The sequence below is a fragment of the Megalopta genalis genome, chromosome 2, assembly GCF_051020955.1.
Source record: "Megalopta genalis isolate 19385.01 chromosome 2, iyMegGena1_principal, whole genome shotgun sequence".
NCBI lineage: Eukaryota > Metazoa > Arthropoda > Insecta > Hymenoptera > Halictidae > Megalopta > Megalopta genalis.
The window spans coordinates 8879719-8899435 of NC_135014.1; the positions used below are offsets into that span (position 1 = coordinate 8879719).

Below are 19717 nucleotides of genomic sequence, written 5' to 3' on the forward strand. Positions count from 1 at the left end.
TCGGGTCGGAAAAATTAGTAAATATTCTTCAGACGTTCTAAAGTAAAGGTGAACTGCGTTTTTCTTAAAAATATCACTGTTACGTAGTAAAGAAAATCCGGAAGTTCTCGCTTCGTGATTTGTTCGATACTTCGAACGCGGCTCGAGTCCGTCTCCCGACCATCTGTCAAAGCCTCGTGCTGCGGGCTCTCGAACTTCGCGCCGTCACCTCTCATTGGTCAGTGTTTTCCGTTAATAACTCGTAAACAAAGCCGCAGATTGCATTTTCGTAAAGAAAAAAGTTACTTCAAATGGCCTCAGCTACCCCTCATTTTCGGCTGTTAAAATAATTATGGAACACCCTGTATAGATGCCATCTATAAACGATCAACGAAATCAAAAAGAGCGTCAGCAGGTGTTTAAATAATTGGCGGCAGATCGACTGCAGAAATTAAATAAATTTGCACTAGATAGAATTTCGAAACAAATTACTCGTCCATATATTACCAAAAATTGCAAAACTGGATTGCAGCAATAATCCTGATCATTTTAACGCTTATACAACGAACAATGCTGATCCGATGGCTGCGCAGAATCTTTCGCCTGCGCTTGATTTAAGTTTAACGAAGCATGATTAATTGTGCATCAGTTTGGAAACAGGTCTTCGTTGAAAATGTTGTCAACGGTGTACACGATTTTTCTGCTAGCTATTGCTACAATATCCGTCCCGTTCCCAGGTAAATGAAACTGAAATCTAGCGTAATTAAAATTGTTAAGACTCGAAGCACATTACTAAAAATTCATGCGACTTTTCCAGTTGTTTCGAGTTTGCGTACGGGTCGGCTCTAACACGATAAAATCATTTTATACATACATATAGACTCTAAAGCGTATATCGCGTTGATTCTAATTTTACAAGGAGACAAACAATCGATGAATTCCACACTTAAAATATTTACGCGTTATGTTAATTACTAAATAAATATGTATCGATAAATAAATTTCTTTTAGACATGTGCGCCTCGAGAATCAACGTTTTGGACCTTCCACGTATTGTACGTAATGGGACCGGTCCCATCGATCTATCTTGCGTCTACCATGTTCGATCGGATGAGAACGGCCTCGTAGTGAAATGGTACCATAATATGGACCAAGTTTATCAGTGGATTCCACCAAGTAATTTAAACGAAGCTATCAATTAATTCGTATATAAACATTTTCTTTCACTCTGCTCATTTATAGTGCTGCCACAGGATGTGGGCGTGATAGACGGGTTCGCCGAATATCCTGGGAACAATTTAAGACATCCAACATCGCAATCTATCATTCACTTGAAGACGGTCACCGTCGACATGAGCGGCGAGTACACTTGTTCGGTTAGCACCTTTCAGGAGGAGGATTCGAAGAGATCGCAGATGATCGTTTATGGTATCTAAAGACTATTAAAAATCCTATTAATTGGATTCCGATAGGTCGAATAAAAACAGAGTTCTGGATAATTCTTTAGCACCAGAGAAGAACGCGACGATTCACGTATCTTCTTTTAATAAGACCCATTTGAACTTGACATGCGTGGTGAACGGAGCACATCCGAGACCGATCCTCAAGTTCTATGTAGAAGGAGTGGAAGTACACAGCTACTACGACAGAACAGAGAAAATAGAGTGGTACAGGAAGGATCTATCCGTGAAGCGGGTCGTGATCATCAGAAACACCTTCGAGCCGACCCTGTTGGACTGCGAGGTCTCCATTCCTCACACGGATTACAAGCGAAGAGAGAGGATCGTTTACTATCCCGGTATTTTTAAAATATTAAGTGTACCAATTTGGCTCCAAAATGGCTATCTTCTAAATTGGAACAAATACATAAATTATTGAATAAGTAAAGATTTTATAAAACATCTTTAATCACTAATATTGAAAGACTTTAACTACCTATGGTCTGTGTTTCAGCTGAATCCTTGTCGCAAACAAGTACCGCCACGAGAAATCATCAATCAACGTTTCCCATCAGCATTGTCTACACATGTATGGCAGTGACATTAATAACGCATTAAAGAAACAATGCTAATATTTATGAATGTGTAATCTTATTGTCTTATTATACCGCCCCTATTCCAACCGAACTCCTCAAATCCCTGGTCATTCGCGTAGGTGGCTCCTGCCATCAGTCCTTGCCGATTAGAAGTCTAATTATAGTTGTAAATCGACTCGGAGATTGTTCTGAATACCGTATCGATGCAGAAAATGCGATTGCGTGCGCGTTAAGGATGCAGGAGGCGACAGGAGCCTGGTGGGGGACTATATCTTGAGGCGGTGGTCCTCCACAGGAGTCTTATCACTTGGTCTTCGACGTTCATCCCTGAAGGATTGGTGAGTTTGCATCTCTCTGATCAGTATCGTACGCTTCAACCACTTGCTTCCAGTTTGAAAGTCTGTGTAGATAATGCCTGTGTAGTTTGAGCACACAGATCTTATTTTTAATATCCTTTTGAATCCTATATCTTTTCATTATACTTCAGAGCTTGCTTCGTGGTCTGTTAAAATCTTACAAAGTGCGGTACCCTATTCCATAGTACAAACGATAAATTAAAAACACATAGTGCAATAAAAATTTAACAAAAAAATTTAATAAAACGGATCCTTGTCTATTTTAATTAAGAATAAATTGTCCTTTTGTTCAAAGCTTCCGCAGCCGGATTATCAAACATGAAGATGAATGCCACTTGCTTGATACTGTTCCTGATAGGTAAGCGTTACTTTTTTCTGTTACTAACTAATTAATCTTTCTCGATTATAAAAAATAGGCTATGCTCTGTTAATTGCGAGATCCGAAGCGCGTCAAAGGATCCCGAAATAGACGGTATCGCCTCGCCCAGTGTAATCTCTTTTGCAAAGAGATAATCCCATCAAACAGTGTTTCACTTAAAGCAGCCGCCAGGGCACCGTTGCTACTAAAACCTTAACCAATCGCGTCCGTATTTAATGCCCTGAGTTCCGCGAACCGGAAGATCAGAAGATGTTAATTTGTAATGAAAAATTTCTCCAGCACATAGTTTCTCGACCGGAAAATTTAAAAAGTTCGTGACACGCCGCGCGGCATGTAGATGCGGTAACTTGTAATTACTTGCTTAAAATTCATTACGTTCTGGCGCCACATCCATAAATGCATTTCTTCGGGCGGCACAGCTTGTACCAAAAAAAGAAACACCGGGTTCTACGTTGCAGTGTGTGCTTTCTGGACTATTGGAGAGACTTTATCCTGCGACCAATGCGGCCGAGAGTGCGCTGATATATGCGGCACTCGACAATTTCGGGCCTGTTGCTTCAACAACATGAAGAAAAGACAGTACAACGCCGGATTTAGGCTGTGGATGAGGCCGCGCCGCTACACGAACCGCCTCCATCTGGATTACGATGCATAATCATTATGCAACTGAATTATATTCATCATAAAGTTGCATTCTTTCGATTTTGCTGCTGAATAATTTAATAATTTCAAAATGTACTATGCATGTACGTGTACTCGGGAATAATGAGTTGTTTCACACCATGACCTGCCCTGGAAATGTTTAATGCACTATCATTTCGCTTATGATTACTATTAAGTTCACTATAGTCAATGATTAAATATATAAACGATTTCCAAGCTAAACTTTATTTACTCGTGAATCCATTTCAATGGTTATTTGTGGACTTATGCTTCAGGTCACCAAAATAAAGCAGTTTTTCATAACAAGTACAATATTTATGTTATACACATTCTTCGCAGTTTTTGTAAAATTTATTGTATTGTGCATATGGTGACGGACTAGTGTACGCTGCGATCAGGTGATCCACCGCTGTATCCGTTTAATTACCTTTTTTATTGAGATAGATTGGTCTGCTTTGTCGGAAGACGTGTCCAATTTGTTCAGTTGTTTCTTGCTCTTGTTTCTGATCATGTTCCATTGTAACTTGTCTAAGCCGGGATAGGATTCCTTGTCTAAAAAAAACATCAACTCTGACTTATTCTTGACGTTGGCGAACGTTAAATCCTTTATTAAACGCTCCTTTTTTTTCAAATTTTTTGGCACCGTTTCCACATTTTCTTCTATTACATTAGAAACAGTCTGCTCTTCGATTTTTATTTTCTTAGATTTTTCAGCTTTTATGGAAGTCTGTTTAGTTTGTTTTAAACTAAACGAGTGACGATCTATAATTTCTATAAAAGATAAGCAATTATCAGTCCTTGCTCACTTATATATTTATTACCTAGTTTTATGTTAAACACGATTTCTATACCTCCTGCGTCATTGTCAACACTGTCTATATCTATTATAATATCATTACATGCAGCATTTTTCTTTTGTAGGTTTAAAGAAGTATTTTTCAATTCTATTTCTTTGCTATAATTGTGCCTGTTTAAATCCAGGTCCTCGTCCGAGTCATAATCACAGGGTGTAATTAATTTGAACATGATATTTTTTATTCCATGACTGCTGGGGACACTGTATGAATTCAAATTATTAGCTACAAAATAATTATACATCACCATTTATAAGAAGTTCTGTATTTACCGTGGTGTAGGCTCATCTATCCATGGTAGTGCTAACCATGCCCGTAAATCAGATGGGAGATCAAATCCCATGGGAAGCCAATTTAATCCTGAGACTTTAAATGATTGTAAGTAGTGATGTAAATCATTGTACCATATGCAAGATCTGTTTGTTAAATGCCTTGATAACAGCCTGCGAGAAAAAGGGCTTGTGTTATAATGAGTTGGAACATTAATTCTATTGTAACGTACCATATTCTACTGACAACAGAGTATGCAATGATAGCAACAGGCCAGGCATGGCCTAACATTATCCTGTTTCTAAGAAAATGAGCAGCATGTTTTGATATTTCTTCTATGCGTGCCATTAACTTTGCAAACCCTTGAGTTCTTACCAAAACATATTCTACCATTTGCTTAGTAGGCAACTTAACATATTTACAGTCAAATTCAATATAGTTTCTCAAATTTTCATATTCTTTTTCAAGGCACAATGAAAGATAATTCAGCAAAGCTCTGTTAAGCTTTGACATAGCTTTCATACCCTTATCATTTCGGAATTTACTTTTCATACGGTATATTAATCTACTCAGGATTGCTGCTTCTTTGTGCAAGATTTCTTGGGAAATTAAATCTCTTACAATTTTGTCCAGAGTATTAAAAAATCCTGTTGTATCTGATAAACAAAAATAAATAATTATTAGAACAGAAATGATTTCTAATATAATCTAACATAACATAGATTATGATCTACGTTACCAAATTTTTCACGCTGAATGCAACAAGTTGCATTCGGTGGGCGCTCTAACTGCATATGATTCCATATAGCGTCCATGAGGTGACTATTTAATTGCTATAATTGAATAAAATGACTAAATTCAGTCTGTGCAAACTGCGTCAAAACATAACCTCAATTTTTATGTACACAGGCACATTTACAATTTTTATACAATAATAGTACAATTACACATTTAAGTGACAATATGTGTGCATGCATTCACGCACACATATCCAATTTAACAGACTCTGCTATCACAATAAACTATCATTCCCGGACAATCAGTTTTTCTGATAGCAGTGGGACGACAGAGCACAGGTGAATTTGGGGGAGGACCTAGAGGTACTAATTTATTCACTCCGAAATATTTAAAGCCCCCTTTTATCACAGGGCGATAAATTAAATTCGTCCAAGGGGTGTGACCCCACGGTGCATTCGAGGGTTGTACAAATCTGCAATTATGGAACCGTTGTTAAAGTAATAACGACGATGCACAATGACCGATATACCAATTACTGATGCACAATTTACCTGATTCCTTTTATCCGTTTAATAGGAGGATAATACTCCTGGCATCCTTGGGGTCGGTCAATATTCAATAAAGGCCAGGTGCATGTAGTTACGGTGCAACTTGACTCGCTTATATGCCCACGTGGACACACAACACATTGTTCTTTTTCCATTTTTATTTGCCATTCACCCACTTGAGAATTTTTGAAGCTCAAAACCAGATTGTCTCGTATTAAATAATTTGTTATAAGTTGAACATAATAGCTGAACGCTATAGGTACACTTGTCTTTTCTATGCATGTGCAGCACGTATTCTTTGAAAACAGTTTTCCCGCCATGCACTACGTCACGCAATGGCTAAATGCGGAGATATGTATTTTTTTTAATTTAAATATATGTATTGCATTTTTGTAAAAAAAACTTCGTATACTGAAAAATTGGATAGAAAATGAAATTGGGATTGTAATGAAGAGGTCTACATATACACATATATACATTATACCCTAATACAAAATTCTGATCATAAGGTACGCGCGCGCGCGCACATGCACATATACAAGTTGGAAAGAGAGAAAAATCCAGGAAAAGAAGAGAAGAGATATTGTGAGAAAAAGAAAATGAGAAATTACAAAAAACCAAACACTGCAAGGCCACTGTATTATACATTTGTGTAACTGAAATAGCGATGGTACAATTATGAAGATTATAATGATACCATAAACACTTGCCGTATGTCTTATATACATAAACTAGAATGTTATTTTACAGTGCATCACAGCAATCGACGGATTTCTGTTTCTATGAAACGGGAAGATAGATTGGACCAGGCTTAGAAACATGATTTTATATTATTTGTAACGAACCTCTTATATATTATATTTGAAAGTACACGATATTTATAAATACGCCCAGCCTATTCATATGCCGAATAATATATTGGCAATTTACTGATTAGCAAATACATCTTAATGTAGAAAACAGCAACCTTGTATCGGTGGTGTGTATTAGTTCGCTGCAGCAGCCATGTGTCTCTTCAAGTACAGCAGTTGCGATTTCGATTCCAATGATGACAATTGCGATACGTATGGAGCCATTTGCTGAACGTGATTCTGGTAATTTGTTCCTGGAAAAAATTCAACAAATTGCATAACATTCGAGGCATCGATCATTATAAAAAAATGCAGAAATATGCATACCCATGTTGACTCTCTTTTGACCATACATGACCTTCCCGTCGAAAGCATTTAGGGGAACCTTTATGTCAGTATCGATCTGCTGGATCGTGACATTCAGATGGTCCTCGATATCAGCTAAATACTAAGAGAGAATATACAAATTTTAATAAACGTTAGGGGAGACATTTTAGACACAGAAGTATAGTCGCTCACAGTCTGTTCATTGTACCAGACGCAACAACCGCTCTGATCAGTGAGAGATGTGTTTTGACAATTTCTTCCTCGAGTAGGACACCACTCGCCATGGTACCATACTTTCTCAGGAACTTTGCTGACCAGAGAAATAGCCAGACCCATTCTTTCGGCCCTTCCAACCCTTCCTATACGGTGCACGTAATTCGATTTCTCATCGGGTAAGGTCATGTTGATCACTACAAAAGAATTTACGGGTTTAATCATCATTCCCAGCTGTAACCCGCTTTTTGAAGGATGGAACAACGAGAAGAAAATTGTGGATACGAACTGAAAGGTAAGCCCGTGATATCCAGTCCTCTGGCTGCGACGTCGGTGCAAATTAGGAACTTCACCTCCTGTTTCTTGAACTTCTCCAGATTGGCTTTACGTTCCGGAGGTTTCCTATCGCCATGAAGACACACGCAGGAGAATTGGTTCCCACCAGTCTGCTTCAAGTATCGTTCCAGGTTATCGCAGTCTATCTTGGTTCTACAGAAAATTATGGCTCTGTCCATATTGTGTTCTTTGATGGCACGAATGCAATACTCTCCCTTCATTATCTTCACAGCCTCCGATAATGTCTCTGTAAATAACTTTTATTGTAGATTCCTGAACACGAACAAGAAATTCAAATATTCTTTGGCTTAGACTTTACCTGGAGTGTTGCCACCAGGTCTTATGTTGTCTCTAGCGTGAACACCATCAGTTGGTATGTGTTGTCTCAAATTGTGCCAGAACGTGTCTTTTTGTGGGTCCACTATTACCACAACGTGATGCACCGTCTCAGGTACCGCATCCTCGCCCTTCAAATCCACCCAAGTCGGGAAATGCATCAATCTTCCAGCCATATTTTTTACATCGAACGAATGCAACGTGGCTGAACACACTATCATCTGCAGTCGTTTCCCATCGGATGTAATTTTAGGCATTTGCTTGTGTAGACGATCGATTAGACTGGTGTAACCCTGCTTCAGCAAACCATCGGCTTCATCCAGAATGAAAAACCTGAAAATGAATGAAATCTAATGTTAACTAAGTACCTGTTTATTTAATTGTAACGTCACTTAACGATGTCACTTAACGAGAACTTAACAAATTAAGTTCTTATTGTACATTATAATTTACTTATATCCCATGTCGTTAATATGACATACATTTTGAAACAACTAAATAGTTCAATTCCTTATTAGAAAACCCCGTACTAATCGATGCGTTTACGATACTACTTGACGGTATGTGTAGGTAAGCATAGAATATCGGAGCTCAGTCATTAGCTGATACCTGCAATGAGTGAGCGACAAGTAGCCGCCTTGTATCAAATCTTCTAGACGCCCTGGTGTTCCAACTACTATATCCACGCCAGAATTCAATACAGATATCTGCTCTTTCACGCTGACTCCACCAATAACTAATAATTCCTTGATTATAGGATCTTTCAGATGTTTCTTGAACTAAAATTAAAGTAGTATTTAATACATATATTTGGGAATATACTATTTATTATTACTTAGTGCCGACATACTTTTTGAATTTGATTAAAGGTTTGTTCAGCAAGTTCTCTAGACGGCTCTATGATTATGGCTTGAGGAGCATTACACTTTGGTTTACCATCATCCTTGCTTCTAGCACTGCTGTTGTTCATTGGGTTTTCTTTTACAAATTCTTTGACCGCAGAAGCAAGAGCTATGTAATCACCAGGAGGTGGATGTTTGAATGGCTGTGCTCCAAAATTAAACGACATTTCCGCGTTCTTTAATACAACGGCTGGGTAAAATGTCTGGGACTTTTGTTGCGCGTTTAAAATGAACGCTGTACCTAGATTTACGCCGTTCTTTGCGTAACTGATTTCACCCTTTAATAAATCTAGGTAACATCCAATCACATCGTGCATGCCAAAAGCCTCGCCATAATCACTAAACTGTTTTGCATTGGATTTCTTACCAGTCCCACCGAAACCAAAGCCATTCTTGTCTGTACCTAAATCCAAGGTAGCCTGAAAATACATCAGTCGTTAGAGTCAATCTCTCCACCGATAGAATTAGATATTACTGTATGCGATTTAATACTCACCTGAGACGTAGACCAGCCAACACGGCACAAACCTTCGTCGGTTACCGTAGCTTCAAAAAAGAACTTCTTATTCCCCTGAACTCCTTTATTGGCCCGACAACCATGCCATTCCTTTTGTTCTCGGCTTTGACATCTCAGACCATCTGGAGTTACAGCCAATGCTGTGCCTCTATCGAATAAACTTAGGGACCAATGTTTTGCTACAAATAATTAACAAATAAATGTTTTGGTAGATGTCGTTGATGTGAAAAACTACATACAAGGTTGCGAGTGTGATGTCGACGAAGCAGTTGCTTTCCCAGATTCAAAGTCTTTCAGAGTTTCCCATACTATTTGTAAAACAGGTAAACAAAAGGCACCAGTCTTTCCACTACCAGTTTCTGCAGCCATTAACACGTCGCCACCACCCAGAATCAAAGGTATCGCTTCGGCTTGCACGTCTGTTGGCAATCTATAATTTAAATGACCAGACAAATTAAATACATATCCTATGTATATTTTGATATAATTGTTTTATAATATTCAGAGTAATACTTACGTCCATTCCATTTCGTCAACTGCCGTTGCAATTTCAGTCAGAACACCCATTTCTGAAACAACAACAATGCATAGGAGACTTTGACAAGCAGGTATATATTATTGAAAACACGTAACACTTAGTTTCCGAAACCATGATAAGAATATTTACCCTCGAATGCTGCCATTATTAGGAAACGATAAGGTCTTCCCCGCAGACAGAATAATATCAATGACAATAAATAAATAAATTGTGCCGGGAATTTTTCTAAGGATCGTTAACACAGGTTAGCATGTGCATATGATGCAATTGAGGAAATTCCTTCACTCTCTGCAAGGTTCAGAAAACAGCAGCGCTCCAGTGCCGCCTTGCAGTAGCATCAATTTTAGAGATGGGACTGTAAAATTAAAAAATAAAAGAACTTAAATATCTTGAAAACAGTTAACACAAAATTAGTATCTCCAAGCTTAAAGTGGCCATCAGAATTCTGTGTATCAAATGTACATCACATATCGTTAGAAATAAAACTGGTCACAATTTTTAAAACAATAGCTCTTCGACAGGCATAGAAACACTATCGTGACGTTGACGTCAAACGGATGGGCTAAAAGACAACGTTACACGCGTCAGCGTCCAAAAATATGATGTCGATGTGCGCAAGTGTTAAAAGTGCATACAAAAATTATCAAAGTCAACCATCAATAGCAGAATATTAGAAAAAAGAATTAATTATCAAGATACCGTGCACGAAGATTTCAGCATGCCTATTGCGCCATCTAGCGTTACGGATTTTTGTGTAAATTTCCCTATATCGCAATGAGTAAGACAAGGACAGAGCCAGTGTGAGACAAGGACAGACTCGTGCCACCAACTTTTTAGCCGCGCTTCGAATTCCCTGGTACGAGGTAGGGACACATGAAGAGATGGAGGTATCCGACAAGGACAAACTTATGCGTTTTTCGGCGCGAGAGAGAGACGCAGATAGAGCTCCTCGGCAGACCCGTGAAATCGACAGATTATTTGTTAATAACTCTCTTTTCATAAACAATCGGTGAATATAAACTAACGTGGAATATAGAGTGAACATTCAGCTACTTTCCCATATAGTTTTTAATCGAATTATGTGTATAATTAACTAGTTATTAACAATTATTCAGACCCGTGTCACGGAATAACCTCAAATAATTTGACAGTTACACAGTATATAATTAATAACTAACTTTCGAGGCATAATTTATGAACTTTTATGATTGAAGAATCTAGATCGAAGTCTTGGTTACAATTTTAGTACAGTTTTGTGCATATTTAAATAATAATTAGTTAGTTATTAACCATTTTTAGAGGAATTGCGCATCAGATAGCGAAAGTATCGGGAGCCGTAAGAAACAAAGTTAGTGGCACGTTTCAAATATAGCTGTCCTTGTCACACCATCGTCACCTCTTTGTCTTACACATTGTAGGCATTCTGGAAATAGATATCCTGATGAAAAATTGTTACTAATTAATTATCGAGGCATAATATATAAACATTTGCAATCGAAGAATGTAGCGCAGACCTTTAGCAACTTTCACGTATAGTTTATAGTCTGATTATTACACAACTTGGAAAGTTATTAACAATTTTCCAGGACAAAGTTTAAAATATAATCGCGACAATTGCGACGGTTACATATTGTATGATTAATATCTAACTTTCATGGTGTAATTTATGGGCTTTTAAGATTAAAGAATCTAGATCGAAGTCTTAGCTACAATTTGAGTATAGTTTTGTATATATTTGATTTCTAATTAGTTGGTTATTAACGATTTTAGAGGCATGACGCATCGGATATTCGAAAGTGTCAGGAGCCGTAACAAACAAAGTTAGTGGCACGTTTCAAGCTATTGCTGTCCTTGTCGCACAGTCGGCACCTCTTTGTCTTATACATTGTAGGCATTAGGGAAATGGATATCTTGTTGAAAAATTGTAAAGTACTATTTAATTAACAATCAGATAAGCACAAGAAGGCACCAGAAATGTAGCTAAGTCCTCATTCTATATTCTTCAATCATAAAAGTGCAGAAATTGTGCCCCGTATGTATGAATATTAATTATTTATTGTGCACCTGTCGCAATTGTCGAAGTTATGTTTGAGACGTTGTCGTAGAGAATTGTTAATAACTTTAAAAATAGTGTAATAATCGGACTATAAACTATACCTGAAAGTTGCTAAAGGTCTGCGCTACATTCTTCGATTGCAAATGTTTATAAATTATTCTTTGTTATTTGGTTATTAACCATTTTTCATCAGGATGTCTGTTTCACCAATGCTCGCTGTGTGTAAGACAAGGCGATACCGATAGTGCGACAAAAACAGCAAAAGCGTGAATCGTGCCACTAACTTTGTTTGTTACGGTTCCTGACACTTTCGAATATCCGATACGTCATGCCTCTAAAAATCGTTAATAACCAACTAATTAGAAATCAAATATGCACAAAACTATACTCAAATTGTAGCTAAGACTTCGATCTAGATTCTTTAATCTTGAAAGCCCATAAATTACACCTTGAAAGTTAGATATTAATCATACAATATGTAACCGTCGCAATTGTCGCGATTATATTTTAAACTTTGTCCTGGAAAATTGTTAATAACTTTCCAAGTTGTGTAATAATCAGACTATAAACTATACGTGAAAGTTGCTAAAGGTCTGCGCTACATTCTTCGATTGCAAATGTTTATATATTATGCCTCGATAATTAATTAGTAACAATTTTTCATCAGGATATCTATTTCCAGAATGCCTACAATGTGTAAGACAAAGAGGTGACGATGGTGTGACAAGGACAGCTATATTTGAAACGTGCCACTAACTTTGTTTCTTACGGCTCCCGATACTTTCGCTATCTGATGCGCAATTCCTCTAAAAATGGTTAATAACTAACTAATTATTATTTAAATATGCACAAAACTGTACTAAAATTGTAGCCAAGACTTCGATCTAGATTCTTCAATCATAAAAGTTCATAAATTATGCCTCGAAAGTTAGTTATTAATTATATACTGTGTAACTGTCAAATTATTTGAGGTTATTCCGTGACACGGGTCTGAATAATTGTTAATAACTAGTTAATTATACACATAATTCGATTAAAAACTATATGGGAAAGTAGCTGAATGTTCACTCTATATTCCACGTTAGTTTATATTCACCGATTGTTTATGAAAAGAGAGTTATTAACAAATAATCTGTCGATTTCACGGGTCTGCCGAGGAGCTCTATCTGCGTCTCTCTCTCGCGCCGAAAAACGCATAAGTTTGTCCTTGTCCGATACCTCCATCTCTTCATGTGTCCCTACCTCGTACCAGGGAATTCGAAGCGCGGCTAAAAAGTTGGTGGCACGAGTCTGTCCTTGTCTCACACTGGCTCTGTCCTTGTCTTACTCATTGCGATATAGGGAAATTTACTCAAAAATCCGTAACGCTAGATGGCGCAATAGGCATGCTGAAATCTTCGTGCACGGTATCTTGATAATTAATTCTTTTTTCTAATATTCTGCTATTGAGATGGTTGACTTTGATAATTTTGAGGTGTACTTTGAACACTTGCGCACATCGACATCATATTTTTGGACAGAATATCTAACAATTTAATTTTTTTGTAACGCTGACGCGTGTAACGTTGTTTTCTAGCCCGTCCGTTTGACGTCAACGTCACGATGGTGTTTCAATGCCTGTCGCAGAGCTATTGTTTTAAAAATCCTCGGCACAATTTATTTATTTATTATCATTGATATTATTCTGACCACGGGAAAGACCTTATCGTTTCCTAATAATGGCAACATTCGAGGGTGCAGCATTCCAGAAACTAAGTGTTACGTGTTTTCAATAATATATACCTGCTTGTCAAAGTCTCCTATGCATTGTTGTTTTTCAGAAATAGGTGTTCTGACTGAAATTGCAACGGTAGCCGACGAAATGGAATGGACGTAAGTATTGCTCTGAATATTATAAAACAATTATATCAAAATATAGATAGGGTATGTATTTAATTTGTCTGGTCATTTAAATTATAGATTGCCAACAGACGTGCAAGCCGAAGCGATACCTTTGATTCTGGGTGGTGGCGACGTGTTAATGGCTGCAGAAACTGGTAGTGGAAAGACTGGTGCCTTTTGTTTACCTGTTTTACAAATAGTATGGGAAACTCTGAAAGACTTTGAATCTGGGAAAGCAACTGCTTCGTCGACATCACACTCGCAACCTTGTATGTAGTTTTTTACATCAACGACATCTACCAAAACATTTATTTGTTAATTATTTGTAGCAGAACATTGATCCCTAAGTTTTTTCGATAGAGGCACAGCATTGGCTGTAACTCCAGATGGTTTGAGATGCCAAGCCGAGAATAAAAAGAATGGCATGGTTGTCGGGCTAGTAAAGGAGTTCAGGGGAATAAGAAGTTCTTTTTCGAAGCTACGGCAAGGTTTATGCCATGTTGGTTGGTCTACGTCTCAGGTGAGTATTAAATCGTATACAGTAATATCTAATTCTATCGGTGGAGAGAGTGACTCTAACTACTGATGTATTTTCAGGCTACCTTGGATTTAGGTACAGACAAGAATGGCTTTGTTTTCGGTGGGACTGATAAGAAATCCAATGCAAAACAGTTTAATGATTATAGCGAGGCTTTTGGCATGCACGACGTGATTGGATGGTACCTAGATTTATTAATGGGTGAATTTACATTTTACCCAGCCGTTGTATTAAAGAACGCGGAAATGTCTTTTAATTTTGGAGCACAGTGTGTTTATTGTATCATTATAATCTTCATGATTGTACCATCGCTATTTCAGTTACACAAATGTATAATACAGTGCAGTGTTTAGTTTTTTGTAATTTTTCAGTATACGAAGTTTTTTTTACAAAAATACAATTTAAGAATACGAAAGTGGAATACCATTTTTCTTCACTTAATTACAGTAATTTAAAGACTGCTAATATTTCAGAATATTTCATTGTTATAAAAGAATTATGACTGGGAAAACGGGCAGATAGAGGGGCAATTAGAGACAGCAAACAGATGGAGGGCAAGGTGAGCAAGGATAGCATTTGATGGTTCCTGTGTAGTAAAGCCCGCCGGTGGTGACACGTGTTCTTATGACAGGTCCATGATCAGGAGGTGCGGGCACTGGTTTAGGTATAGACGCACAGGTGACGCATGGATAACAACAGCAAGGTGGACAAATAAAAGGTCGTGGTGGGCAGGGTAGGGGAGGAGAGCAAGGTACAGGACAGCAAAGTGCAGGGCAACCAGATGGGGGACAGCAGACCGTAGGCGGTGAACAACGTGTTGTAGGGCATGGTGGACAACATATTATGGACTCACATGATGGGGGACACGGTGGACATTGCGGTTCCAGCGGGGGACAACAACCACAACTGAAACAAATGCTCTATCAATTAAGGGTATTCAATAGAAAAGGGTGGATATCAAATATTATTAATAGAAACTCCGGATTTTTGTGATTTAGAAACTAACTAATTTTGATCATAAATGCACAAAAATCCATAGTCTAATCATTACCCCTAAGCAGCATTGTAAGATAATTAGATAATAATATTTAGTATCTTATATCCACATAATAAAAGCAGCACCTCTCGATCATCCTTCTTAGTTCTTTTTTACCGTAAGGACGATCGCACTTTACAATCACGGACATTTTTAGTTTATTATATTGTAAAAATTTACTGGAAATTTTGCTGATGTGAAACGAATCAAAATGTCATTTGAAGTTGAAGCACGAAGTTTGTATAAAATAATGGAACGATAGTTCGATGAGCGAATACAGACAAATTCGCAGTTAATAATTTTTATGTAAGTAGCTGTTGTATAAATTGATTAAGGACGGCGGAGTTCGAGGAGTGACAATTGCTAACGCGGCTTTGAAATGTTCTCTGGTGATTATGGCAGCGTTTAAATTCTCCTCGAGCGCTTTCATGGCTGCTTCGTGGCATATAGCTTGGATTTCTGCCCCAGAATATCCTTCCGTGATTTCGACTAGATCTTGTATTTTCACGCTATCGCTGATCGGCATTTTCCTCAGCTTTATATCAAATATCTCCTGTCTAGTTTCGTTGTCGGGTAATGGTACATAGATTATGCGATCCAACCGACCCGGTCGGAGGAGTGCCTGAAAAAATTATAGTGCTTTTATTAGTAAAATGAAGCCGGGTGAAACGATTTTTCAGAAATTTACTGACTTTGTCGATCTTATCGGGCCTGTTGGTAGCGGCAACCAACGTGACGCTTCCCAACGCAGTGACTCCATCTAGTTCTGTCAGCAACTGTGCCAAAACCCGTTCTTGCACGTTGCTTCCACTATTAGAAGAGGAACTTCTCTCACTCCCTAGCGCATCAATTTCATCGATAAACACTATCGAAGGCGACACCTGCCTGGCTTTCCTAAATACCTCCCTCACGGCTTTCTCAGACTCGCCCACCCATTTTGAAAATAATTCTGGACCCTGAAAACAATCTTATATGATTAGAATTGTTCAATTAGCCCTGCGTTCGCACTTTAAAGTCTTCAAGGAAAAGAGCATGCCTTGGCAAGATCAAGAATCGAGATGAACGAATTGTTACCTTTATATTTAAGAAATTGACATCGCTCTCTGTTGCTAGGGCCTTTGCGATCATCGTCTTAGAGCAACCAGGTGGCCCAAACATTAGAACACCTCTAGTCGGAGTGATGCCCATTCTCTGAAACGCTTCGGGGTGTCGTAGTGGCCATTCGACCGCTTGTTTCAACTTTAATTTCAAATCTTTCTGCCCTCCTATGTCCGACCATCTAACATTGGGCACTTCTATCAAGACTTCCTTCATGGCTGATGGTTTTATCACATTCAGAGCAAGATTGAAGTCTGGTAGCGTTATTTCTGTGAACGTTTCGAAGGACACGTTCGCTTTTTGTTGGCGTTTCACAGCGTTTAAGACTGCCTGGGAGCAAAGACCGTACAAGTCTGCGCCAACATATCCATGAGTAACAAATGCTATGTTCCTGACGTCTTCGTTTAACAAAGTGTGTGGAATTTTTAATAACATTTTCTCTAATATTTCCCTTCGCATAGTTGGCGTGGGCACATAGATTTCGAATTCCTTGTCTATTCTACCAGGTCTTCTAAGAGAACTATCCACTAGATCAAGTTTAGAAGTCGTTCCCAATATTACAACGTTATCATTCGCGTTCTGTATATCGTCGAAAAGTGCTACCAGTTGCGAGAGAACCCTTCTCTCGTGATCAGTACTCGAACTACTCCTCTTAGGACACAAGCTATCGATCTCTTCTATTAAAATTATGCTGGGAGCTTTAGTTTTGGCTTCCATGAAGATATCCTTCAATTTCTGTTCTGTTTCGCCGAGAGATTTACTATAAATATCTGAACTGTAAACAGTAAAACAGTTGAGATCATATTCAGATATTAGAGCATTCGCAATGATAGATTTACCAACACCGGCAGTACCATATAATAATATTCCTTTGCTAATATAAAAATCCCCAATGCTTTTACATCTACCCAAACCAATATTTAGAACATCTTTAATGTCTTCTATTAGATTGTTGTACCCCCCAACATCTTCTATTTTGCATTTCTGTTTTTTAGGCTCATCTCTCTTCTCCTCTTTTTCGTTTAGAATCGTCCACTTTGTATTATAAAGTGCTTTGTAAAGTTTAATGCTGTACGTATGATCTGACGTTAAATTTAATTGTTTAAGTTGTTCTGATATACTATCTGTACTTTCATCGGATGTAACTTGTAGAATCTGATAAGTCAATCTTTTACCATAAAAGGGTATACTGAATTTATTTCCAACAAAGAATATTTTGTGCTCATTATGATTCTTCAATATTATATTAAGCTCTGTACTTGCTTCTGGTAGCGAATGCCTTCCCGTGTAAGAAATTATGAACTCTTTAGCAACGGAAACAGGACAGCTCATTTTCTGAATTTTAACAAGACCCTGCAGATCGTTCAGTTCCATGGCTGCAAAAGATAAATTTATAGAAACGTGTTCTTGCTTTTTATTCTTGACAATTCAATATACAACCGACCATGTTTGGTCAATGAAACGCTTGCGAGCGATTTGTCTTTAGTTGGCCAGATGGTTTTAACTACTGTACCTCCTTCTGTACTGACCAGAACAGGATCCCCTATTGCAATTTCGCATAGTTGCAATGCAGATTGCGATATAAACACCATATCATCTGATGCCCTTTGAGAAATGTTCTTTGGCAGTTCTGTGCAAAAAATACAATATAGGCGAAGAACTGTACAGGCAGTGATAAAAGTGCAGCTGCATATACCTTGTGGTTTATATATTTCTACAGTGCTGTACAAGGTACCGCTGTAAATAAAATCGTGGCTCCATTTTTCTAAATTTGGCGGACAATTGCCATCATGTTCGGCTATGCATTTCTGCGTCAACGTGCATTCGCATTTTTCGCATGTGACCCATACCGAAAGACTTTTCCTTCCACTGTCTTTTATTTTCGAAGTCATTCTAGAGGAGATAAATCGACTAATTGTTGTGCTATAATTGTGTTACGTAAATTAAATTCACTACATACAATACTTCTCTAAGACAATGCAAAACAATACAGTACCTTCCTACAAAAACATAACCTATAAATTGTTATGATCATAATTTACCATTGAATAGTGTAAGGAAATTGATATGTATACACATGTGTATATATTTGTACCTTAAATGTAACTGAAAAATAGATGATTTTCAGGTCAGAATTGGTATTAATAAAATCTACGATATATTTAAAATTTCTTGGAAACACTATTGCGAAATGCTACCCATCGAGGCACGTGTATGTGGGGTAGCATAATCATGCGTCAGGACAATGATGCAATAAATATGGAAGAATTATAGACGCATAAATGAATTTACGTCAAAAGACGATAATAATAAATTAATAAATGAACTGGGACAAGAATTATTTCTTTTATGATTAAAATCGTATTTGAATATTTAAAAGTAACGGTTAATCGAACATGAATCGCACATCGATTCTGCGGTACCTGCGCGTTAGACAAGCTGTTAGGTAAACATGCACCGGGGCATCTAAAATGCGTATGTTAACTAATGATGTACTCGAAATACTGATTTATTGGGAATAATTACAATTATGAAAACAATTATTATAACAGATAATAATATTTAGGATGCTCTACATTCTAATATATATTGTATATATACATATATGTATTAACGGTATAGTATATTAACAGTCACTTGAAGTATTTTTAATCACAGAAGCTTTGTATTAATTTAATAATGCTGATAGCAGATGAACAGTGTCGTCGCAATCATTTTGGTGAGATGACAAATCGTTTATCAATGACGATGATTGTACGCTATTTATATCGATTGTGGCAACGACGACGATTACAGGTACCGTGTAATATAAATTCTGTATGAATAAAATTCTGATGATGAAATTGTGGACACAGTAAAGCAAAGGGTATAAAGTTACTGCAACTAGGATAGCAGTATACCTAGCATATATATTCTATATATTTCAAACATTTGATTATGAACAACCGCAGTAGAACTTTGGTTATCCGAACTAATTATGATAATAGGGCAGTTACGTAATTACTGAACTCTTATCGATCCATTTACGCATGCGACATATTTGCATAATAGAGGGTTTCGATATCGGAGCCACGGATGACCGATTTTACAATTCCACAATTTCAATTGTTGTACTAATAATATTAATACGGAATGAGAGATTCGCGTGACGACAAAGACAATGATTGCAGGCGCAGTGGAAAAGGATTCTGGTAGAAGAAAAGCCTGGGCCGAGAAGCCCAGAGGTCTTTAGGTACTAACGGATAATTGACGACGGAATCGTTACC

At 37.6% G+C, this 19717-nt stretch overlaps 6 protein-coding genes across 15 annotated transcripts; 3 read left to right on the top strand and 3 right to left on the bottom strand.

The window, feature by feature from the left end:
* Window positions 1-455: 455 nt before the first annotated feature.
* LOC117226537 (nucleolus and neural progenitor protein) lies at window positions 456-5532 on the bottom strand. Of its 7 annotated transcripts, none has more exons than XM_076518218.1 (9): window positions 5276-5532; window positions 4769-5192; window positions 4539-4709; window positions 4264-4469; window positions 3840-4183; window positions 3125-3541; window positions 1915-2429; window positions 1490-1827; window positions 456-1418 (listed from the first exon to the last, which is right to left on the bottom strand). In XM_076518218.1, exons 1-6 carry the CDS (start codon window positions 5349-5351, stop codon window positions 3488-3490), a joined length of 1275 nt encoding a protein of 424 aa, XP_076374333.1. In that variant the 5' UTR covers window positions 5352-5532; the 3' UTR covers window positions 456-1418; window positions 1490-1827; window positions 1915-2429; window positions 3125-3487. The 7 variants fall into 7 exon arrangements, with proteins under 7 accessions (XP_076374333.1, XP_076374332.1, XP_076374330.1 ...); XM_076518217.1 differs by having other exon boundaries at window positions 1915-1999; window positions 2087-3541; XM_076518215.1 differs by having other exon boundaries at window positions 1490-1616; window positions 1695-1827; window positions 1915-3541.
* On the top strand, window positions 590-2056 carry LOC117226538 (uncharacterized). The gene is made up of 5 exons (XM_033480997.2): window positions 590-716; window positions 991-1155; window positions 1222-1407; window positions 1487-1777; window positions 1933-2056. Exons 1-5 carry the CDS (start codon window positions 653-655, stop codon window positions 2034-2036), a joined length of 810 nt encoding a protein of 269 aa, XP_033336888.2. The 5' UTR covers window positions 590-652; the 3' UTR covers window positions 2037-2056.
* On the top strand, window positions 2278-3535 carry LOC117226541 (trissin). The gene is made up of 3 exons (XM_033480999.2): window positions 2278-2352; window positions 2666-2728; window positions 3208-3535. Exons 2-3 carry the CDS (start codon window positions 2689-2691, stop codon window positions 3402-3404), a joined length of 237 nt encoding a protein of 78 aa, XP_033336890.1. The 5' UTR covers window positions 2278-2352; window positions 2666-2688; the 3' UTR covers window positions 3405-3535.
* An 897-nt stretch (window positions 5533-6429) lies between the features above and the next one.
* On the bottom strand, window positions 6430-10369 carry Ddx1 (ATP-dependent RNA helicase Ddx1). The gene is made up of 11 exons (XM_033480994.2): window positions 9972-10369; window positions 9822-9873; window positions 9544-9734; window positions 9284-9483; window positions 8736-9206; window positions 8495-8664; window positions 7869-8218; window positions 7503-7796; window positions 7193-7410; window positions 7001-7121; window positions 6430-6927 (listed from the first exon to the last, which is right to left on the bottom strand). Exons 1-11 carry the CDS (start codon window positions 9985-9987, stop codon window positions 6809-6811), a joined length of 2202 nt encoding a protein of 733 aa, XP_033336885.2. The 5' UTR covers window positions 9988-10369; the 3' UTR covers window positions 6430-6808.
* A 2877-nt stretch (window positions 10370-13246) lies between these two features.
* LOC117226605 (ATP-dependent RNA helicase Ddx1) lies at window positions 13247-15449 on the top strand. Its single transcript, XM_076518230.1, is given in 9 exon segments — window positions 13247-13304; window positions 13475-13770; window positions 13858-14048; window positions 14109-14180; window positions 14183-14261; window positions 14263-14299; window positions 14377-14518; window positions 14791-14876; window positions 14949-15449. Coding segments are annotated over 8 exon segments (867 nt in total). The 5' UTR covers window positions 13247-13283; the 3' UTR covers window positions 14820-14876; window positions 14949-15449.
* Window positions 15450-15638: 189 nt separating this feature from the next.
* LOC117226602 (ATPase family gene 2 protein homolog A) lies at window positions 15639-18802 on the bottom strand. Of its 4 annotated transcripts, none has more exons than XM_033481139.2 (6): window positions 18448-18801; window positions 18148-18344; window positions 17896-18081; window positions 16428-17827; window positions 16046-16309; window positions 15639-15975 (listed from the first exon to the last, which is right to left on the bottom strand). In XM_033481139.2, exons 2-6 carry the CDS (start codon window positions 18341-18343, stop codon window positions 15646-15648), a joined length of 2376 nt encoding a protein of 791 aa, XP_033337030.1. In that variant the 5' UTR covers window position 18344; window positions 18448-18801; the 3' UTR covers window positions 15639-15645. The 4 variants fall into 4 exon arrangements, with proteins under 4 accessions (XP_033337030.1, XP_033337031.1, XP_033337032.1 ...); XM_033481140.2 differs by having other exon boundaries at window positions 18148-18374; XM_033481141.2 differs by having other exon boundaries at window positions 18547-18800.
* Between the last annotated feature and the right edge of the window lie 915 nt (window positions 18803-19717).